The 25128-nt window shown below is 32.7% G+C and overlaps 1 protein-coding gene, 1 long non-coding RNA gene and 1 pseudogene across 2 annotated transcripts; 2 read left to right on the forward strand and 1 right to left on the reverse strand.

The window, feature by feature from the left end:
• Window positions 1–671: 671 nt before the first annotated feature.
• LOC112792790 (pterin-4-alpha-carbinolamine dehydratase 2, mitochondrial-like) lies at window positions 672–3467 on the forward strand (annotated as a pseudogene).
• Window positions 3468–3501: 34 nt separating this feature from the next.
• LOC140178089 (uncharacterized) lies at window positions 3502–4580 on the forward strand. Its single transcript, XR_011870328.1, has 3 exons — window positions 3502–3679; window positions 4074–4394; window positions 4491–4580. It is a non-coding gene; the product is annotated as an uncharacterized lncRNA (long non-coding RNA).
• Window positions 3938–8224, reverse strand: LOC112792789 (uncharacterized). The gene is made up of 10 exons (XM_025836164.3): window positions 7984–8224; window positions 7166–7318; window positions 6890–7057; window positions 6598–6789; window positions 6252–6505; window positions 5550–5756; window positions 5367–5459; window positions 5165–5269; window positions 4664–5068; window positions 3938–4377 (listed from the first exon to the last, which is right to left on the reverse strand). The coding sequence occupies exons 2-10, from the start codon at window positions 7305–7307 to the stop codon at window positions 4252–4254; spliced, it is 1692 nt and encodes a 563-aa protein (XP_025691949.1). The 5' UTR covers window positions 7308–7318; window positions 7984–8224; the 3' UTR covers window positions 3938–4251.
• Window positions 8225–25128: the final 16904 nt, after the last annotated feature.

Below are 25128 nucleotides of genomic sequence, written 5' to 3' on the forward strand. Positions count from 1 at the left end.
GTTAAAAGTTTTAAGTATCTTGGGTACATCATACAGGATAATGGAGAAATTGAACAGGATGTAAATCATAGGATCCAAGCAGGTTGGTCAAAATGGCGGAGTGCATCTGGTTTTATATGCGACAAAAAAGTGCCTTTAAAACTTAAAGGTAAATTCTATCGCACCGCTATAAGACCGGCTATGCTGTATGGTACGGAGTGTTGGGCGGCTAAAGGGGAGCACGAACATAAACTGAGTGTGGCAGAGATGAAGATGTTGAGATGGATGAGTGGTCATACGCGATTGGATAAAATAAGGAATGAAGATATAAGGGAGAGAGTTGGAGTAGCACCCATTGTGAAAAAGATGGTTGAATCGCGTCTCAGGTAGTTTGGACATGTGAGAAGAAGACCGATAGAACATCCAGTCAGGAGGGTGGATGAGATGGAAGATGGACAAAGGGCGAAAGGCAGAGGAAGACCTAAGAAGACCATCCATGAGGTAGTCAAACGAGATCTACATGTAAACGGTCTCTCTGTAGACATGATACATGATAGAGCACAATGGCGTCGTTTGATTCATGTAGTCGACCCCACTTAGTGGGACAAGACTTTGTTGTTGTTGTTGTTATTGTAAATTACGATTTTATATTATTTAAAATTTAATTGAAATAAAAAAACTGAAAATTTTTTTTCTAATTTTTCTTGCTGGTAGATCAGGTCGTATATGCTATTGATATCCTTGTTGGGCTTAGGTTCTTTCTTTCAATAAAAATAAAGTACAGTACAAACATAATTTCCGTAAAAAAAAAAAAAAAAAGAGAGGATGATTATGGAGATATTGCGTGGGTTTTAGCTTTCACCTCAATGCAGCTCCTCAGAATCTCGGAGTCCGCAACTTACTAACCGTAGCTTTGGAGTTGGAAGGATATGGCCATGACGTATGCTCCGTCGCATCTGCAATTTCTCCGTCGTCTGTACCGTTTCGGATTTCTCCACCCACTAAGCGGCCGCAATTTCTGGTATCCACCGCCACATCACCCTATCACTGTGCCAAACTACCGCACCTTCCAGTGCGCCGTTCCTAAGGGTATTGTAAACACCGTTCATAATTATCAAAATATGTTTTTATTTTTTTATATTATATATAGTTTCATTTCTTTTATTTATATATAAAAATTCCAAAGGTGAACCAGGATAATTTCTGGTTAGTTTTCTTTGTTTTTTGGGCGTTAGGCCCGTTGTTAATAAAAAAAATGTAGTCTAATAATGAACAGGAATAAAAGACGGGTAAATAACTGTCGCATCTAATCAGATATGCTTTTTTTTTTGTGACTATCTAATCAGATATGCTGAGTGTGAGAGAACTATTTTTCTTCTTTAGGTGGAGCAAAATTATTTTGCATTGCGAATTCAAAGTAATTAAACAATTTTGTTTTGTGAAAAAGGATACTGATTTGTTTGTTAGTTGAGCAACAAAATTACAAAAAACAACTCACCTCACCTCCTTCTTCTCCCTTTCTTCCACCGTTTATCCAATCACATCCTTCTCTCTCTCTCTCTCTCTCTCTCTCTGTCTCTCTCTCTCTGTCTCTCTCTCTCTCTCTCCTAAATATGGATGGTAACTTTCATGTTTCCTATTTTTATTTAATTCAATTCATCACTAATATGATATCCTTGATTCAGTTATATCTCCTTCAATCAACAATTTGTTATAGTGCTAGTAGCTATGCTTCCTTAGATCTTTCTGTCTCTAAATTATTCTCTAACAATCTTGCTTTATCTGATTACTAGTATCTGACCCGCGCAGATATGCAAGGTATTGAAATAAAAAGTTATAGCATTTTGGATTATAAAGATATGAGAAACAGAGCGCTTTTTATGTTCTCTGATTATGCTTTGTAGATTTCTTTATACTTTTTCTTTTCTTTTTTCCCCCTTTTTCCCTATGTTTATCTGTGAGCTTCTTGTGTCATGAAAATTGATTTGAGATATTTTGTTTTATGTGATATCTGATTTGTTCATATCTCATGAAAGAGTCAAGTTTTATCAAACACTATATTCTGTAATCTCATTGTTCATGCTGTCATATATAACCTTTTTTTCCTTTGTTAGGTCTCAGAGATAAGAAGTGTGTGCCATGCAATCTGAAGGAACTGCGACCGATGACTGAGGATGCAGCACACACTTTGATGCCACAGGTTTATTTGTAATCATCATAATTGTCATCATCATAATAAAGCTTTTTCAACTTAAGTGTTTTGGAAATTGACATTTTCTGGTTAGGTTTCTGAGTGGAATTTGGTAAAAGAAGATGGCATATTTAAACTGAAGAGGACATGGAAAGTAAAGACTTTCCACCAAAGGCTTGGAATTCTTCAAGATAGTAGCTGACCTTGCTGAAAGTGAAGGTATCATTCTCTGTTCTCTCTCTTTTTTTTTCACTTTTATCATTTCAAAGGTGTATAGAGATTATGGTGTGTAAACAAGGTTTGTTTATAATGCAGGTCATCATCCTGATCTTCACCTTGTTGGCTGGAATAATGTTACTATTGAGATTTGGACTCATGCTGTCGGTATGAATTGTTCGTTACTCAAATTATTATTTTAATCAAACATTGGTAGATGAGAAATACAGTACCAAAAGACTATGGATTAGGCACAATTGTCCTGCAATGAAATTAAAAGAGATTGTTAATTTAAAATATTGAGAGCCTAGCCTGTAGATAAGATCACAGGTAAATGGGTGCCATACTGCTTTTCTAATTTACATATATTGCTTCCCTGAAAAGCAGATGAATTATGAATTGCAGAACCAATAGAACTTATGAAAGTTAACTAGAGGAAAGAAATTATATATTTTTCCTTTTTTGTTCCTGTCCTGTGAACAGACATTTAGGCCACAAATAAATAATAACCAAGTTAAAATTTATATGTTTCATATACCATTTATAGAAAATGGTAATTTGTGCAGCTTAACTGGCAGTAAAATGAAATGATAACCCTGTCACGACCATTCTGGAATTGCTCAAATGCAAGCCTTTAGCTATGTAATGTAAAAAATAGAGAGAAAAATATTTCATAGGTTAACCGAACGTGTCATGCTTAAAAAAATGGTTTGCTGGCTCAATAAGCTTGAATCAACTTTTCACGATTTTGTTTAATAATTATTCTGTTGAATTGACTTTATATATTACATGTGGTCATTCTTTCAAGTGATTCTTGTTCTTACAGGTGGGCTTACAGAAAATGACTTTATACTTGCTGCTAAGATCGATAAGCTTAATGTGAATGACCTACTGAGACGAAAGCCTTCAGACTGAGTTTTTGTAAACAGTGATAGGGAATTACTTACATGTGTACTTCCAATAATGTCTTATCAATGAGCTTCTTTGTCACATGCTTGTTACTCTTATCTTTACATTGCTATATTTTGCTTGTAACTTCTTAGTTATTATAAATTTTTTACTTGATCTGTTTCTCCTAAAAGCTTCTAGACGCAATTGCAACAAGAAAAGTATTCAGTGCACAAAATGAAGATTTAAAAAATTAACAAGCAACTAATTATGATTGTCACACTTGTGCAGGAAACATCGTTTATGATTTGGTTGTGCCATGCCAAAGTGTGTTCTTGGTATCGAGAATTCATGCGAACGTGAATTAATCTAAAGTTCTAAACCTATAATATACGCCATACATATGTAAGTGGAATAATAATAATAATAATACAATGGTTATGTAAAATTGACAAATACTTAAAAAAATTCTAAAATTAAATTGTATTTTTTACTATTTTACAATATTTTTAACTTTTATTTTTTTAAATCATATTTCCAAATAATAAAAAAAATTATCTTAATTCTAACACTTTCACACACACACACACACAACTTTCTAAGTATTACCAAAGTCACTATTATAATGACATTTTATAAGTGTTACCAAAACTGCATAATTACCATAATAATAGTCATCATACATGCATCATACATACATACATACATATATGTTTTAATAATGTTTATTAGTACTTGTATAAAAAGAAATATTAATACTTTAGAAATAGCTAAAAATCTTGATGAATTTAACATGCAGGTAAATAACCTTACTGACCTCTACCATATAATCATTACGGATTCTAAAACATTGTTGCATCAGCACATGTTTTTCTTACGCGGATGATAAATAACTCAAAAAGGATTGCCATGAGACGACAAAATGCAAAGACTAATGACACCCACAAAGATTAATAACTCAATCCAGTTTTGCTTGACTAGCGCCTGCTGCGCCTATCTAATTCTGATCTAAGATCTGAGATCACATCCTCTGCCTCAACGAGTTGTGCTTCAAGCTCTGCAATCAAGCTGTTCTGCTTTGCTGAGGTCTCTTCTTCATTTGTCTATTCATAAGACACAGGTAAATGTAACTTGTAGACATTGGAGAAAATCTTAAGATATGATATACAAAGACAGAAATGCAAATCAAATCAATGCACGATTTTCTGTTATGTAGTACTGTACTAATGTCATGGTCCTTGGAAGCCAGGGAGTAAGATGAAATGAAATGCAATGCAACAACAGGAGTTGATTATATGTTACAAAATCATCAACTCAGTAAAGAGAAAAACAATAAGTCACACAAAAACGATACTATTTCCAACAAATAGATTTATAAACTGTACTTACTGGTGGATGATACCGCATGAATGCAGACTGGATAGCAGTCTGAACCTGACTATTGATTTCCTGCATTTCCTTTTGACGATTCAGTAGACGAGCCTCAATCTCCTCCCTCTTCCTCCGCTCTTCATCTAGCTGGGACTCGACCTCAACAAGCTTAGCTCTCGTTTCATTGCATTCTTTCCTAGCATTCTCTGTCTCCCTCTTCTGGGCCTCTAATTCAGCCAGCAGCTGCTGAACTGTATTAGACTTTGAAGACTGCGGTCCTCCTCCAGAACCTAGCACACATGTTTTATTCCTGACCACTGACTCGAAGGCATTATTAATAATTTCAGGTTCAACTGTTTCAATCCCTTCTTGAGAATCCTCTAGCTCACGTAAATTCTTATCAATTTGTTCGGCAATCTTGTCCTATGATGAATTGACAAAACAATCAACCGCTTAAAGAGGGCAAGAACAATTTCAAGCAATATATACTGTTGTAGTACTAGTTTAAAATGCAATTACGTTTACTTCCTTAGATGCCTCATCAACCCATTCACCATTTGTCTTTTTGTGTGTCAGCTGCCACAATTTCTGCAAATGAGGCTCCTTTCCAGTCACCGGGTCCCGCTGTTAAATTTGTTTACTTTAATAAATAATATGCAAAAAATTGCCATATATTCTGATGTAACACATTGTAAACCACTGAATTAAATTGAAATCTTACAGCTTCATAGCTGACCGCATGAAAAGATTTCTGGCCACTGGTATGATTTGTCTGCATTTTTGTCCTATTTGTCTTGTTTACTGTGCTTATCAACTGAAGATTGATAAAAAAAAAGGAATGTTATTGAATTCATTAATATTCCACAGGGTGGTAAGGTGGATAGAAGAGAATAAACTAATGCACCTTGAAAGAAGGACTGCTAAAATAATCAACCATGAATTGCCAATCAGAAGGATTGACATCGTTAGGAACATGCTTCAAGGCCTCCTCTTTTGTTTCAAACACCAAATAATAATCATGAAGCCTATTGCGCCAATTTCGATATAATCGTCCTGCTTCATCCAAAATGGCTTTTCGCACCATATCCGTATCTTGAAGTCTCCAGTTGTTCTTGAAAAAGAATGAAAGAAACATAAAGAACTAATTCCATGCATAAATACATGTTCTACTAGAAAATATAAAGGATAAAGATACGGAAAAAAAATCACACGATAAACAAACCAAGTGGAGATGCCTGCGAGACTGTTAATGCTAGAACAGAAGAGAAGGTAGTATGTTGACATTTGAACATGCAAATTCCAGTTTTTCATTAAAAGAGCACAATGGAGTATTGAAAGATATTTATTACACCAAATGGATTTTCATATACTTGCATAGCAACCTTGTTTGGGAAAGAGGTAAAGAAAGAATAGTTGACAGCCATGTAACCAATCTCAGAACCAGGTGATATCAATGATGGATACAACAAGAATTTATTAACATAAGCCCCCCCCCCCCCCCCTACCGGGAAAAAACAATCACCCCCTCCCCTCTCCGGGAAAAAAAAAATCATTCCATAAAAGATGGCCAAAGGCAACAATAATCCATGCAAATGCCTGAACATACCAGAATACTTTGCACTATTGTATCTCTAGTACTTTTTGGAACCTTCCTCCACATGTGCACGTTCAAACGGGCATGCTTTCGAACAATAAGAGAGAGGTCCGTAATAAAATCTTTACGGCCAGGACCTACTGCCACTAGCTTTGTTGGATGAATAAGAACATCCAACTTCCCGTCTGCACTCTGTTGACGCTTCATTTCAAGTATCAATCCTTTTGTCGGTCCTCTTCCCTTTCTTTTAGGATTGATGCTTACACCTGGAAGAAAACAAATTACAAAACAAGTGTGTCAAGTAGAAACTTGCAAACTGAAACAAAAGCCAACTAGTAAATACATACATTCAACTTACCATCTGCATTCTGTTTATGGTTCTTACGAGTTGTTGGATCTTCTGGTCCAGCCTCTTCTAACTCTTCACCCCGAGAACTAACCCCCACCATATTCAATGGAACGTGGTCAAAGTTTGAGTTGCGTTGAACAACTTGACATTTCTGAACCTTTGACCCTTTAGGCCGTCCTCGTCCCCTTTTTTCTGGCATTCCTGTATTTGAAACACAATGTAACGCATAAATTTTCAAACAGCAATGGTAATTGAAAAGTGAAGAGGTAAAAAAGAAAAAAAAAATTGTAGCAAGCCACACCTGACTGTCCTGACTCTTCACACCTACGGCCAACGTCCCCCAAAGCTGATGAAATATTCTGACTGTTCAAGTTGCTATGGATACTTTCTTCATGGTTCTGAACCCCAGAACCTTTGGGCCGTCCTCGTCCCCTCTTCTTTGGCATACTCGTATCTGAAACATAGAATTCTAAAAATACCAAAACATGTAGCATATGTTTATCATGACAATTATCAAACAATACAAAGCAAGTAGACAAATAATCATGTGCATAAAATAAAGTAAATACATATGCACCTGCATCCTGCACATCTCCAGAGATGGATTCCACTTTCAAAACATTTGGCAAATTATCAAGAATCTCCAGTCCACTATCCGCACTCTCTTTAATCTTCTTCTGAGCACTTGACCCTTTAGGGCATCCTCTTCTCTTTAGCATGGTATCTCTACCTGAATTCGGGTGGAAAGAATATCAAAATAAGAGCAGTATACATATTTTCCAATAGTGAAACACCCAAGTTAGCATGTTAGCCCAAATAGCCGTTTGAATTCCCAGCAAAAGCAGTTAGATTATTCAAAATGCATGCAGCAATTTAGACCCAAATAAAATAAAATAAAATGCATGCAGCAATACATGATGCTGATACAATTAACAAAAAGCACTATTTTGCAAATAACACAATCCATCCAATCACCAAAATAGAAAAACCAGACTCAGTTATTGCAAACATTTATCCTCAACTAGTAGCATATAAATTGAAACGGAAGGTTCATAACCATTGAACAGAAAAGGAGAAAAGCGAAAACAAAAACCTACCAGTATCAACCGAAAATATATTATGCATTACGACAAATAATAAGAGTATCAGCGTATCAAATCAAATAATAGTAGTAGCTGTAGTAAATTAATCGTTAAAAATGAGATAAGTGGGTTAAAAAAACAGAATTAAAAGCTGCTAGCCTGCTACTACGAAACTGTGGAAACACAATGAGGAGATTAAGATGAAGAGAATGACCTCTAAAACTCTCAAAAACAAAAGAGAAGCATGCAAGCGAAGAATGATTATGGGAGAGGATAGCGGAATAGAGAGTAAGAGCGTGTGAAGAAGACAAACCAGGCAAAGAATAAGATGAGCCGAGAAAGGGTGATCGCCGTCGCAGAGAGAAAGAAGAAAAGGAAGTTGAAACGAATGGGCGCGTCGTTCTTCCTATACAGTCGTAGTATTTACGTCGGAAGTGAATGAAAACGAAACCCTCCTATGCTCCTCGCCGTAACTCTATTTTCTATTTTTCTTTTTTTTTTCTTGCTTAAAAAAAACCCTTCGAGGTCAAGGTTGCTTTTTTCATTTTGTCTTTAAGGCTAAAGCCCTTGACCCATTTTTTATTGAAAAAGAAAATTGGGAAAAATAATGCGTTTTGTTCCGATAAATCAGGTAAGCCCATGATTGGATATTTTAATCTTTTTCATATCTATATATCTAGATACACACACTAATATATATCCGTGGTGTACGAAAAATATTTAATTTTTTATTTATTTTTAAATTACTTTTAATAAAAAATATTTTTAAATATATTTAACTTTAAATTAAATTAAATTGATTATTTTATGTATGTAAATACTAAGTAAAACTACATAATACAAAAAATTAACAAAATAATTAGATTAATTAAAAAAAGTGTAATATATAATAAATTAATGTCTTAATTTTTATTAAAAAATATGTATATATATATATATATATTTTTTGTAAACAACCAAAACTTTAGTCTATATCTTTAATTTTAATTATTGTATATTTACAGACTATATTTTTATTCATGTATCGAAATATCTTAATAATAAGTTCAAATTTTATGTCTAATGTTATCTTAAAATTCTTAATAAGATCATATCTGCAAAATAATTAAGATAAAAAAAAGATAAAAGAATATAAAAAATTTAAAAAAATTACATTTAGCAATATATTAAACTCAAAATTAAAATATAATTTAATAACCATAATAATTGTTAAGAAAAATATAAACTTCGAATATTAAAATTTACATTTTACACTAAAGGAACATATATATAGTGTAAGATTGATCTCCTTTTAAATTAAGAATAAAAATATTCAATTAATTTTATTATTTATTTTTAGAACAAATCATTCTAATTATATTTGATTGGTTTGTAAAATTAAAAATTTATGATAATTTTCTAATTAATAATTTCTTTATTTATGTATCTGTATCTATTAATTATTTAATTAATAGTTTTATATTTTTAAAATATATTTATTTTATTTAAATAATTTTAAATATTTTTTATTTATGTGTATATATATTAATTGTATGTAAATACATTTAAATTACATATATTAATTATTTTTTCATTATGATTATTTTATTTTATATATATATATATTTATTTATTGAGCTTATAATCATTCAATAACCTTTTATTTTTTATTATTAATATCATTGCATATGTAATTTTCATAAATCACTGTAATCTTTGTTAATTATAATCTTCATAAATAACTATTAAAGACAAGAACTTATTTACTAATTAATTATGTCTAGTAAAAAAAGAGGGTAAAGCATCTAAACAAATAGAATGCATTTAATATTACATGAATGTTTTAAAATCAAACACGCATGTTACATGCATGTTCAAATTGAATAATCATTTTATATAAATCGAAACTACTAAACTCGATTTATTATACTCCATATAAATCGAATGGAGTAGATTTGATTTAGCTGTAATTATAGTAAATCGAATGACATAGATTTAATTTAGAGAAGACCATAGTAAATCGAATGAAGTAATTTTGATTTAGTCATTTTCAGATCCACGGTAAATCGAATCCATCAAATTCGATTTACACAATATGCAGCCCTAGGTAAATCGAAGCTAGTTGTTTTGAATTACTAGTGGCAAACTCCATAAAATTAAAGAGTTCGAATTGAATAGATACGAATTACTACAATTACATTATTTGTCCTAAACATTAATTAACCACACGTACCAAGAGAGAATTCTCTAAGAAAATCTGGAAAACTCCATATTGAGGATGATCCGGATCGTATCTATCACTTGAATAGAGTTGCACAATGAAAATGTAAGCAAATAATTTTTTTTAGTTAAATAAAATATGTTAGCAATATTTATTGAGTAGTATTTGACTATAAATATTAAATCTGATCTCTTAATGAGAATAAATTTTATTAGAAATATTGAATTAGAATAATGTTGGTGATATTAGTGACCTAACCTAAGATTTATTTTATGAATTAGAAACATTAGTGTTAATTGAACACAGATTTAGTGAGGATTTAGTTTCTATTAATAAGATTAAATTAGAGTAAGATGTATGATTTTAAATCAGACCTTAATATTTTGGGATAATGTTGTCATCAATTTTATTAAGAAGTTCTTACACTACAGCAGGGGCGGAGCCTAGCGGCGGCTAAATAGCGGCAGTAGTAAAAAATGCCACTAGTTGAAGAGATCCCGACTGAGGTTAGCGGCGGTCTGGCAGGTACCGCTAAACGTCCTTGGATAGCAGCCGTGCAGTCAGAATTGCTGCCAATTTGGTGTATATATTTTCAACCCTCCTGACTTTACCTAAAATTTTGGCGCGAACGAAAGCACCAACAGAGGCGCAAAGAGCACCCAACCTCCCTCTGGCGCAACCTACCCGCGAGTACACCCAGAAACGCCGCTAGGTGAGTTTCAATTCCTTAATTCAATTCCCCCTTTACCTTACTGCCATTAATTGAAACCCCCTCCCCCCAATTTTGCAGAAACCCGTCACTTGATTTTGGTAGCGCGCTAAACACGAGCGGGAGCAGAGCTGCGTACCATCTGCTCCGCCCGGCGCTTCCGTGTTGGCTGTCGACTCACGCAGCGGCCAACCGTGGTTCTATCACCGGCGATGAAGTTGAGCATCTTATCGGTAGTGCGTGAAACCGTGACACCGTCCTCCACCGTGCGCGAATCCTAGCCATCACTGTCTCCCCCTTTCACTGGTTCGTTCTTCCACATTGAGCTTTTTTTCTGGTTTTCATTACTGGTTCAGAGTTCTGAACATATATTTGTCTATATCTTCTATAAATTGGGTTTAATTGAAGCTATTTCGAGTTAGGGATTTTATTCAGTACAATTAATTAGCAGATTGTCAGTTTTTCTTCTAAAAGATAACAAAAATTAGAGTATAATACCTCTGTCCATGATCATCAAGGATGAATTGCTCTGTTAATTTTTATATTCAGTGAGGAGACTTGATTGGTTCAGCTTAATATTGTCTATCTCTCACCCTTGAGTCAATCTCTTATTGTGTAGACAAATAGAGTACTTTTCACTTTGTGTGATGGGTGTGGAACTGAGAAACAAGGTTGAGTGGTTTGATTGAACAAAAGAGCATGTTGATACCATTGGATTGATTTAATTTTACGAATTTTGTGATGCTCAATCGATTGTTCAATGAAGGAAGGAAGGATAGTCGGTAGAGGAGAGTTGTGGATCAAGGTTCACAAAAGAAGGGATGGCTCTTATATTAATGATGAGGCAAGAAAAATTGGTGTAAGTACAACTTAATATGATTAGTCATCAAAATTATGATATCTAATGCATCAATACATTATTGCTGCTTCTTAGTTGCCCATTCCTTGTGTGCTGAGCTGAAAATAAGTTGTGGGTTTCTTTTCATTCAATGTTTACAAATACTGTTTTTGGGTCCAACGCTTACACCATGATATAAAGTTGTTACATGTGAAGGATTCAATTAATTTACAAAATATCTGTATGACCAAAAAGGTTATTTATTTGGGCAGAAATTTTGATAATTGCTTTATGAATAATGATGTTTTAACAGCTCTAATTATTTGTTTCGAAATATATATGTAACACATGATTAGGAGCAATTATCAAGATTACTAGAATACTAGTATTGAATTATTTCTTTGCCCATTTTATTTATTTATTTATGTATTTATACATTTACTTAAGTGAGCGATATTCTGAGAGCGTGTAATATGCATAAGTTTACTAATAGAGAGAGAACAGTAGAAGGTTGGAATCCAAGTTTAGTAATAGAGGAAGAATAGTATAAGTCTCAGAATCCAGGGAGTTCTGACTGATGAAAACTGTAGCGTACTTGGGTGTCTTGTGGTTCCTCAAATTGATTTTGTGACAGAACTGGAATGCAATCCATTAAAAAGTATTCTCTGCTCTCACTTCAGATGTATATCCCTATGCATGCTTATGCTTATCGTGTGCCTCAAATATAAACTCAGTTTAAGTTTTAATTAAGTTGAATGTACTTGAATTGGATCCATATTGTTGTCTTATGTCTGTAGGAAAGACTTCTGGAGATTGAGCAACATGATGAGTCTTCTAGAGTCTTGTCCCAAAACGATTCCCTTGCTCAGGTTTTTGGAAGAGAGAAACCGGGTAGAGTGCGTGGAGTGGGTTTCGGACACTCCTAGTCAACTCTTTGGTACAAATTTGCAACCGTCAGTAAACAGAGTCAAAGTAGAGGAGACGCAAAGGAAGCTGAATGAACTACAGACAGAACTGGAAGCCGAGAAGTTGAAAAGAAAGGCGATGAAAGATGAAGCAGCAGCAGACAAGAAAAGGATAAAGGTAATAGAGAGTGCTTTGATTTATCTTTTTCAACGGCAGGGTGAGGAGCTGCCACCAGAGATTGCTGTAGGGATGTGTTCAACGGAATGATACAGTAGAAAATAGTACTTTAGGATTGAAATTATTTTGGATTGATGCATACTTTTTTTAAAGTAGACTATGCAACTCTTAGCAAGAGATATATTTTGTTGATATTTTGATAAATATATTTTGGTTTGCGGATATTTTTCAGGTTTTGTCACAAGTTTAGATTCTATCCGTCAATACAATCACTCCTAAAATAATTAGAAATCTAAGGAACAAAAGTTATTATAATATTTAAGATAATTTTATGTGATTTCATAAATAAAAACCTAAATCCTGCGTTTTTTTAATTTTTTTCTTAATTTGGCGGCGGTTTTTAAACCGCCAGAAAGACTAAAAAAATAGGACACTTGTATGGGGATTGCGGCGGTTCGGAACCGCCTATAAACATGGAGACAAACCAGACCTATACTGCGGCGGTTGTACCATAGTCGCAAAATACATTCAAACTTGTACAAACTGAATTGATTCGCGGCGGTTTTTAAACCGCTGATAAACAAGATGACAATCGTAGAGCGTTAATTTTACAGCGGTTTTTGTAACAAATGCCGCGAAATACGTATTTAGCGGCGGTTATACCAGCGGTTTCTGGAAACCGCCGCTGAACTCACTCCCAGCGTTCATAACCAAGGCGGTCTCCATAGCCGCCGGGAATCTATTTTGCGGCGGTTTAAAACCGCCGCTAAAGGGAGGAAAAAGCGCCACTATGCTCCGCCTCTGCTGTAGTGTTAGATTTCATTAACTTTTGTTTTTATCATAATTGCAGCCGATCCGATGTATTACTAGCACGAGGAGATAGCATGGTATGTCCCTTGATGAGTAGATCATACCATACTTATAGATTGTCGAGTTATATCATCTTGCGAGACTTAACGACTATTGGTTTAGACTGGATGAGCTGTTAGTTAGCACTTTTATGGAAAGATAGCGTCCGAAGATGCATACTTTTCATATGCCATTTGGAAAGTGTACTATTACCTTACAAGATATGGCGCAACAGCTAGGCCTTCCTATTGACGGTGAGTACATCAATGGATGTTTGACAAACTTCAAGACATACATTGAAGGCGGTTGACCTCTATGGATTTGGTTCAATGAGCTATTGGTGTGTTACCTCCACCAGATTGTATTGACAAGTTCACTGTGAAGTGCACATGAATGCATGATACATTCAATGAGTTGCCTAAGGGTGCAGATGAGGAGACTGTGTGGTAATTTGCGAGGGCGTACATCATGATGTTGCTGTCGACTTAGTTGTTTGGAGACAAATTTGGGGCATGTCTTCACATCCAGTGGCTGCCTTACGTAGCTAGACTAGAGGACTTGGGTAGATATAGCTAGGGTCTGCCGCGCTTTTAGGGTTATATTGATGTATGTGCCGTATTGCCAACAGGCACATTGTTAAGTTGGCTAGTCTGTTGTAGCTACTTCAGTCATGGATCTTTTGGTGTTTTTCGAGTTTTAGGCCTGGTGGGTTTGATGCATTTCACTATATAAATATAGTTGGTCTTTTTATATTATATAACTATCTGTTATTTCTGACTATAGAAAGATTCAAGTTTTAATTTCTATGTCACTTTGGAGGACTATACTTTATATTAATTTTTTAACATAAAAAATTTGATAATTATTTTTAAGATGTTATTGAGTCAAATAATTATTTTTAACAAATTTTTGGAAATTGTTTATTATTCTGTTTTGAATTTATAATAAATTTGTAAAAATATAGATTTTCTGAAATTTGACCTAAAATTCATAATTTGAATTTTTATTTTTATTCGTTTTGATTTTTTGATATTTTATTTGAATGCAAATTAATGGAGATATTTTTTATTGATATTTATATTTTAAAGTTAATGAATAATTTAAAAATAAAAAATATCAATACTCTGTATTAGTAGTAAATTAAATTAAATTTATCTAATTTAATATATATGTGTTGTACTGTAATAAATCAAATCAAGTTGATTTGAATCCAATTAATTTGATTTACATTAAAAAATATAAATCAAATTTAATTGATTATATGAAAAATCAAACAAAATATATTATATATAACCAAATTCAATTTAAAATACATACATCATTTTGATTCTCAACTAATTTAGCTATGTGATTTACCCAAATTATTATATACATACGTTCCTCAATTTGGTTGAATAGCAATGTGAAAAGAATTAGTTGTTTGGAGCATTAAAATTAAACTTAAGAAAAATTTTAACAGAACTCCTCATTCTAAAAAAAAAAATAATGGAATTATTACTGGACTACAGTTGAAGTAATTTTATGTATAGTCATTAAGAAAAATCAAGGGAGATAGATGAATATAATATCAAAAATTAAAGAAAAATTGATGACTGCAATTTCAAAAAAAAAATTAAAGGAGATTTATGTAATTTATAACTCTTATTAAAACCTAACTAATTATATTATTGAGTAATATTCTAAATTAGTTTTTAAAAAACTTTTAGTGAAATATTCTAGTATTTAATAAATTTTAATTATTAAATTAATTTTTAAATATTTATTTTGTTAACTAAATCGGTTTTTATATTAAATGATTTGTATATAAAAGAGTTGATCTAATAATTTAAAAAAAATTAAATTATTATAAATTTATTAAATAACAAGAAAAATTAATTTATTATTATAACGTTTACTAAAATTTGATATAATTATTAATTTATCTAATAAAATAAAAAGTTAAGAATTCATTTATAATTAAAAATGGTTAGAAAATATTCTGAATGCTTAATTTGGGGCATTATTCTGAATTATATTAACCGTCTTTTTCGGACTAACAAATTTTTAAAAAGTTGGTTAAAATTTAATTATAAAAAAAATTGAATGGTTCTATACTATTGAATTTAATCTTACACTATTAAAAATACTATTAATAACCTATTGATGATTATAAAATACAAAAATTATTACCCCTAGTATTACTCTTCTTTTTCATTTTTGCATGGTACTTTTTGTTGAACTTTTCTTGTGCCTGCAAATCCGATCTCAAACAAACAAAATGTAACAAAAAATCTCAAAGAATCCTATGAACTCATTTCAATCTAAGATTCATACTCGCTGGCGCCGCCATTGGAAACTGTTGGAGGAGACCCTCCTCAGCTGTTGCAACCACCGCTTCAAACAAGCATGCCCTCACTCACCGCCTAACACACACAAACCTTGCAAGAATCACGTGCCTTCTTCCCCTCACGTGGCCTCTTCCGCAAGATATCCTAAGGATTTGTTTTCTAGAACTCCATGATAAAAAAATGTACAATTACTCTTGAAAAATATAGCTAAAAGTAGCCAAAAAAAAATGATGCCTTTGTTAATATAATGAAAAAGTGAAGTGAGAAAAATATGTTCTACTTAATTCTATTGTCACCTTTTGGCCTTTGTAGTTGGGCAATTAAAGAATACAATCTACAATACTAGTAGACAATATTGAAAAATAGATATTTAAATACTAAAATTGTTCTACTTTTTATCAATATTATTTTTACCACTTTTAAATTTTAAATATGATCTTCACTTTTATACTCAAAATTTTATTTTTCATAATACGTTTCACATGTAAAACTAGTCATCTCAAGAAACTCAACAAAGTTAAACAAGTAGAATTTAATTCAAGAAACTCAACAAAGTTATTGAGTGATGATTAAGAGATCTAATATATTCTCTTAATTATTTTTTTAATACTTAAATAGGTATATATTTAAGTATATATGTTATTTTTAAAAATATATAAAAGGTACAAAAAAATTCAATTTTTTTAGAAATTAAAAGGATAAATCAAAAGATGAATTAAGACTCTGATTATGTGTGTTATTTTTTAATAATTCCATAAAAAAGAAAGTTTCGAAATAGAAAACTTAACTGTGTGTGTGTTATTTTTTAATAATTCCATAAAAAAGAAAGTTTCAAAATAAAAAACTTAAGGGTTAAGTACGATTTTGGTTTCTAAGATATATACCAAAAAAAATTTTATTTTCAACTTTTTTTGCATATAAAATCGTCAAGGTTTAATTTTGTTTTAAAATTGTCCTTCCGACTACAATACTTTTCTCTTTTTTTTTACCAAAATATTTTGTTTCTATTCTTCTTTAATTTTCTTCTTCTCCATCACAACAACATTTCTTTTTTTTTTCTTCTTCTTCAACTAGAATTTCAACAAAATTTAAACTAGAATTTCAAATGCAGTAAAATAAAACATTGAGGACGATTTTAAATTCAAAATAAAGTTAGAGACGAATTTAATTTTGACCTTAAACGTTAGAAATCAAAATAATACTTATTCTTTAATATTTTAAGTTAATTATTGACTGATTGTTGATTGTTATTAATTTTTTGAATTTATTGTTGTCTGAGTTAATTATTTTTTGAATTAATTTTATTGAGTTAATTATTGTTAATTCTACAAGTTTAATTTGTGTTGCGAATTAGAATTTAATAAATGTGAATCGGTGTATGGTCAATATTAATAGATGAAAGAAGAAATGAATGAGTACAGGTTTGGGTATATGTGTATGTAATGGAACCAAAGAAATCAGCAACTCTAATTTATATAAGAAAGAGTATGGGGATGATAAAAGAAGGATAAATACCTCAGTCACATGCACAGGAAGAATAGACGAATGAAGTAAAGGAGAAACGGACCAGAGATGAAGATTCAGAAGGGATTCAGAGAGTAGAAGTCTCAGAGGAAAAAGAAAGCTCACTATGCACAACGCCATCTTCAATTGGCTTCCTTCTATTTGTTGCTACACTCAATTCTTTGACTAGTTGGGTCTGCTTCTTTTGGGTCGTTCCTCACTACACAACTCCTTTTGTACATTTTTCTTTCTCATTGTATCAGTTTGTTGCAATTTACTCTTTTGAATTTATAAATTTTAATTTGTTTGTTTTATTATAATTTATGTGTTGATTATATTTATAGTTTGTGTATTGATTATGTTTATATAATTTGTAATTGAAGGTGTGTTATTTCAAAAAAATGCTCCTATAAACAGTAAATTTATAAGTTGTTAAAATTGTATAAATTTAAATAAATATACCATTTGAGAATCATACATATGCTAATTAGTGAATTATTTAAAATCTTAAATAGATTGATGGATATTAGTGGTTAAGAGAAAGAAGGATTGAATCTTAGCCTCCTTTTTCTTGTTTTCATCAAATTGTAATTCTGCTGAGATACTTTGAGTAGAAAATTGAAGATACTTTTATTTTGTCACTTGACACAGTAGAAACCAAAACAGAATTACGAGTATGATATATTATAGTGAAGTGTAACTGGATAGCTAGTAGAGACATGAGATATTTTAGTTTTATCTCTTATAGTACAGAACCAGAAATAGAAAAGAGAAAGAAAAATGACACATATGTATTCTAGTTCAGTTACTCAGTGTTATGTATAGGGGTGGCAAACGGGTCTAAATCCGTCGGGCTGTCCGCATAACTCGCCAAAAAGGGCGGGTCAGAGTGAAAAATTAGAATCGCCAAAGAGCAAAAAGGTCCACCTAGATCGCACCACTTAAGCTGCGGGCTTTGGCGGGGTGAGGTGGACTTTCCCGCTGGGCTTATTTTTTTTTTGGCAAGGGAGTATTTTTGTAATTTTTTTGCCAAAATCCAACCTCCTCCAACCCAACTTACAGTATGAAGATGAAAATTGAGTGTTATGGATTATGTTTATGTTACTTTGGAGACAATATTTATAATTATGTTTTGGATTATATTTAATTATTTTGCTTTGGAGACAATATTTATAATTATGTTTTGGATGAAAACTTGGTTTATAATTATGTTTATTAGATATTTATAATTACAAAGATTTTAATGTTTGTGAATATAAAAAATATAATTTTTTAAGTCTTTAGAAATTATAAATTTATTAATATGGTTGTGAAATTATATATTATTTAATAGTTAATAGTAAAATAAAAAGGAGTTTTGGCAGGCTTAGTCCGTCAGCCCGCAGTTAGGCAGGGCGGGGTGGAATTTTAAGACCGCCTCACTAGGTGGGGCAGGGCGGGGCGGGCCAATCCGCTAAAGGGCAGGCTTCTGGTGGAGCGAGGCGGGCTTCCCCGCTTACCACCTCTAGCCATGTAGCCTATTCCATCACAACAATGATGGAATTTACTATCTTTCAACAGAAATACATTCACCAATTCTCTCTAGGATTTCAATCAATCCTATCTGGGACAAATTCAGTTTCTAACCCAAATTAGACTTGGCTAAGAATTCATCCTAACTTTTCAACAGTAAAATGTTAACCCACTTATAAGAAAATATTCTCAAGATCATAACAACAAAATAGAAACACTTACAAAGAATTTCTGAAATAAACTTATAACTCTTTTTTTTAAGTCTAATTCTTTATCTTTTTTCACTCAATGACTTTTACTTACAAATCTCACTATTTTACTTTTTATTATTGAAACATGGAAAGACTAGATTGAAACAGTAGAATATTTAACAAAAATCATGAGGTGATGAATAAACAGTTTAGTGCGTTATGAGAACCCAAACGTAGTACTCTCACTACTTATTTTTAATTCGTGGCCATTCATCCTTTTAATAGAAAAATGAAGCTTCCTAATCTTGAAATATGTCTTCAACACTTTATTTGACTTCTTTTCCAAAAATCAATAATAATAGCGACGTGACAGAAGAAAAAGAAAATAGAATCAGTTTAGGATTTACCTTCTAATTTAATCCAAGATCTATTTTGATAATCATTTGCTTTACTTTATTTTTTTTACAGGTTTATTCTTTTTATTTTTGTTGTTTTAGAGAAAGAATTCCATATCCTGATAGTAAGATAGCAAATAATTTAAATATATATTTTACTTCATAACAAGGGAGGTGTGAATTGGCGGCGGTTTTTTTAATAGCGACGGTTTTAAACCACAGCAAAATTAAATGACAGCGGTTAACCGAACTACCATGGATATGGGCGCCGGAATTAGGTTTGGTGGCGGTTTCCAGTAACCGCCGGTATAAACGCCGATAAATTAAAATTTTGCGGCACACTAATAAAAAACCGCCGCCGAATGAGACTGTCACGATTTGCTTCATAATTACCGACAGTTTTCAAACCGCCGCAGTTTATCTCGATATGTCTAAGTTTTCGCACGTTTAGCGGTAGTTTTAAACCGCCACTAAATGGTACTATAGGTTCATTCAAATTTACCGGCGGTTGCAAACCGCTGCTAGATGTAACATTTTGTATAATCTTTGAACCCAAATATAGGCGGTTGAAAACCGCCGCTAATTTAAGAGAAATTAAAAAAAAAGAAATTTGGGTTTTTCAAAAAAACACGCATAATTGGTTTAAAATATTATTCAATTATTTTTTTAATTCTTTTTATATTTTTTATTATTTTAAGAGTGAATATTTTCAACCTTAGAATCTAAACTTATAGCAAAAACAAAATAATATATCCATCAAAATATGAACAAAAATAAATCTCTTTCAAAGAGTTGCTCAATCTAATTCAATAAAATTTTTGCTTCAATGCAAAATATTTCCAATCCTAATATTCTATTTTTCACTCTATGATTCTACGAAATTCATCCCTGCAGCGATGTCTGGTGGCAGCTCCTCATCCTGCCGTTGAAATAGATAAATCAGAGCATTCTCCATCGCCTTCATCTTTTTATTCATATATGTCATTGCCAGGCATTTTAAGACCGAGAATAATCATGGAAAGAATAAAGTTAGTTTGTTTCATGCAAATCCATGGGGATAAGTTGTATGAAATAAGAATAATTGGCCATATTGAGTACTTTGAACAGAGGTTTCCATAAGGATTGAAGCCATCACTACCCAGGGCTAAGCGAACACTGCGCGGATCGCCAGAAAAGTCAGTATATCTCCTGTCAAATGCTTTCCAGGCCTTGTCGTCCCTGGGATGCCTCAAAAAACCGTCAGAATTGGTTCCTCTCTTGTGCCACAACATGTCCACGGCTGTCTTGCTGGACATGAATAATCGCTGCAGCCGTGGAATCAGAGGAAAGTAGCAGAGAATCTTCGCCGCCTGAGGTTTTCCATTCTTCTTGACGACGACGTTGATCCTTACTAAAGAATTCATCTGGGTCTTTTGCTCCCACCTGGATGCTCCACACCATTTGCATCTAGACATGTCTTGGTCGGAGCCTTGATATAGCATGCAGTCATTTGGACATGCATCTATCTTCTTGTACTCAATACCAAGCTTCCGTATGATCCTCTTGGCATCGTGCAAGGTCTTTGAAATCTTTGCATGCTGAAAGGCGTTCCCTAATATCTCTATAATCAAACCGAAAGCCTTGTCGCTCACTCTGCACATGCACTTTATATGGTACAGTCTCACCAAGAAAGACAGCTTCGAGAATCCTAAGCATCCCGGATATAGTTCCTGCTCGCCATCCTCAAGCAAGTCATGTAAAGCACGAGCCTCGCGGCTAGGTTTGTCCGACAAGTACCGCAACCTTTCCACACCGTCTGCGACATGTTCATCCATCGAGTCTTCATCATCCCCCTGCATTCCCGGAAAGTTGAATGCCTCGTGGACCATGTCACGCATTTAATCACCTGAGTTACGAGTGGGTTCTAATTCTTCTCTGCTGTTAAAGCTCTCATCTACGATCCTCTCACCGTGATATAACCAAAATGTATAGTTAGGGGGAAAGGGTTTCATCAGAAGATGATCATACGCATCCTGTCTAGTTTGGAAAAACCGAAACCCACACAAAGGACATGGGCAATGTATCATCCCATCGGAAGATGCATTGGCAAATGCGAAGTCAAGAAATTTATTCAAACCATCCCTATATTCTGCACTACCTCATGCCTTTTTAATCCAGCCCTTATCAATATCGGCTTTAATGAAATAACACAAACAAATGAATAAACAGTAAATAAGGACATGGATATAAAAAAAAACTGAGCCAAAATGGGCTGTGTCTGAAGAACCAATCACGGTTTATCACAATTATGAAATGGGAGATTAATATATGAGTTACACTAAACAATTTATTACAAGCTAAACCATGTAAGGAGCGACAGAATAACTCAAATCGCAAACAGAAATATTTTATTCTTGCATCCAGGATAACAAATAGCACATGAAAGGTATTGGGGAGGAGGCTTACTCATTGCAAAATTTTGTGCTTTCTAAAAAAAATACCGATAGAAAGAATTGCTGGTTCCAAGTCCAAAAAATGAAAAGATAAAGAAAAGCTTCCTTAAAAGATGAGAAAGAAAGCAGGAATAAATGTTAGAATTAAAAAATAGTTATAACAAGAAATATAACTAAACAATCAAAATAGAATAGAATCTTCAAAATATCTTAAAAAACGAAAAATAAAACATGATTAAAAGTTATATTAAGAAAACAATTAAATCAGAAAATGTAACTAAACAATTATAACAGATAGGGATAAGAATCTTGAAATTGTAGATATTTTATTTTAGATATGCTTCTAAGAAAGTCATATTATAGTTTCCATATCCTGTCATCTACTGTGTAAGTGCAAATAATTGGTCCAGTGAAAAGAGCATAAAAAATAGAAATAAAAAAGGTAGAGCTATGAGTGCAATATTTTCTTTACTTAGGAAAAAAAAAGGAAAGACAAACAAGAAAATTTAAACTTTAAAATATGTATTATGAGAAATAACAGAAAAAAATGGGTTCCCTTATTTGGATTTGAGCCATGGAATGAAGATCCTTTAACAATAATAATTAAAGTAGCAACGATGAAGCATATAATTGAGTCCGGTAAAAATTTTGACTTCATTTGCAATGAAACAAGAAATTGTATTAACCAAAAAAGAATAAGAAAGAGAAAATTTTCGTCATGCAAAGAAATTGAAATCAATTAAATAAATGTTGAATTAAATGAAACACGCAAAGTATATTATATACCCATTATTATTCATACTTGTAAAAACATTAATTTTCCTCTCTTTTATACAACAATTTCTCTACCAATAATAAATACATAATCCAGCCAAGCTAGCTAGCTGCACCATGAAATTAAGTACTATTTTCTAATTTCACATAGCGGATAATACAAATGCAACAGTACCATTTTCTAACATGCATGAATGCTGCAAAACATGAAATAGGGCTAGGTTCACAATATACAGAAAGTGTAATCAATGAGCTTTCACAAAATCAATGAATCAGACACAATAAACCAAATACTCTGATAATGTAGCCATCTCAGGAACTAAGCAACAAGGAGAAATTAAAATTGTACAATGACATGTACAGGCTTCAAAGAGATTTAACTAAGCAAGCAGATTTAAAGTTGTTCCATTAAAGGTATTTGGATGGATCAAAATTATCAGATCAAAATTTTGCTGAAATAAAATGTTAACCTTTTCTAGCAAAAATGGTTAAAAAAAATACCAAGTTGTAAAGCACAATTAACGGACTAGCAACACAACATATGAAAAATAAAGATACCAACGTTCAATGGTCACTTGGAAGAGTCATTCACAAAGTCCTTGTTCTTGTAAAAAATGGCTTGATTAGATATGTACTCTCTATATACCCTTCATCCTTTATCCTTAAAGCATTACTAGAATTTCAGTCTCATTAACTCCCACCCTTCCCATTTAATGTCCCTATCAAATAATGTATTCTTTTATAAACTTGTGCTGATAACGAATCTAAAATCCAGGTCATCAACCCAATAATCCATAATATACTATATTATCAGTTATCCAACAATACTAAAAATAACCAGAATATTGATTATAACAGTCTGATACAACTGAAACTAGGGCCAAATTGTGGTGTTGAGCAGTAGCCAATGTTGTATATTGCTTATAACACTTTAATAGTATTATAGTTTATATCAGTCTCAATTCCTTCTCATTATTTTTCTTTTTCTTACCACAGAATGATCAATTCCACTACTCACAAAGGCTAAAGAGGAATCGTACAGTAATAATAAATCAAGATCATCATATTCTTATATAACAAGAAAGTTGAAAAAAAATAACCTTGTCTGGAGTGTGCTCTAGAAGCTTCTCTGCTGCAAATAATTTTGCAATTATTATCAACAGCGAAAACAAAAACACCCTTTGGCAATTTCCGTGCACAATACTTAACAATCGACACCAAACAAAGTCGCTTCCTGCACCAGAACCGGGTTTGTTGAAGAACCTCTACACACTATCAGTTGCAGATAAATCTGCATTAAAACAACATGATTTCAGTTTCCAAAGCTATCTATAAAGTGCTATATAATGGCTTTAAATTTCAAAGCTTAGAAGCAGAACATAGATGTTAGTAGCACACAAAGAGCATATTGGAGATTGGCATTTTTCTTTTATAATGTCTAAAAGCCAAATTCATGTATATTTTAATCCATAGTGTGCATTATTCTCACCTTGTAGTCCTATTAATCTGGTCTAGTTTAATTATGTTATCTGACCTATGTATAAAACAAGTAACATTCTCAACACAAGTTTTCTTTAGTTGGAAGAATTGAATCGAAACCTTGGTTAGGTGATCATCTCGAGAGATTTTAGCTTGGTGAATTATGGTATTGTTAGGGGCAGCCGGGATTGTTTAAGACTTGTTTAATGTTTATGACTCATCTGAGAAGAAAAATTAATTCAAAGGGTTAACTGGTAAATTAAAAGTAGAGATCACGTGTAGAAGAGACCGAAAAAGAGTAAATGATGACAATCATTTGGCCTCTATTTATTAGGATTCATCCAAAAACTTGTAACTAGATCAGTTTAAGAGTCTTCACTTTAAAAGAAACACCATTGCGGAGGCGGTTCAGTATGGGTTTAGAGTCAAATGTTGTCTTCTTTTAACTCGTACTAAAGCTTGCTTGATTCATTTCAACTCACATGATTGCCCTTCAAAGTCTACTAATTAAGGCCGGTTTAAGAGAGAAGAGAAAGATGGATGAACGATCATAAAAAAAATGGGAGGAACAAATAAAAAATAAACATTCAATTGAGAATCACAGTATCTTTAAAGATTAATTCAATTGAATGAGAACAGCATGCTCTTTAGATCACTTGAACCAGTCAACCTTGTTTCTCAGTTCCACACTCATCAGACTATGCAAAAGGTACTCAAGCTATTTACAGCATAAGAGGGTGACTCAAGGGGAGAGATAGACGAGATTAATTCTCTACAATCTAGTCTCATTAATTAAGAGAAACAAAACAAAGCAATTCATTCTTGCTGATCAAACACAGATGTACGTACACTCTAATCAGCATTGTCTCTTAAAAGATAGAATTACAATTTGATAATTAATCTAACTCAATTAGCTATCTTGCCAATCAACACTCACGTGTTCAATTGGTTAAAATTATGATAGAAGCAGAATAATGATTAGCCAGCTGAGCTTGCTCACATGGGACCAAGTCACATGAATCAAATTCCTAACCCTAAACAGCAGCAGTTAACCCCAATTAATAGAAGATATGGACAAATTCTTATTCAGAATTCCAAACCAAGAGCGAAAATACGAAGGAAAGCTCAAAGTGTTAGAACTAACCAGTGATAGGGAGAGGCCGTGA

Source organism: Arachis hypogaea, chromosome 13 (assembly GCF_003086295.3).
Source record: "Arachis hypogaea cultivar Tifrunner chromosome 13, arahy.Tifrunner.gnm2.J5K5, whole genome shotgun sequence".
NCBI lineage: Eukaryota > Viridiplantae > Streptophyta > Magnoliopsida > Fabales > Fabaceae > Arachis > Arachis hypogaea.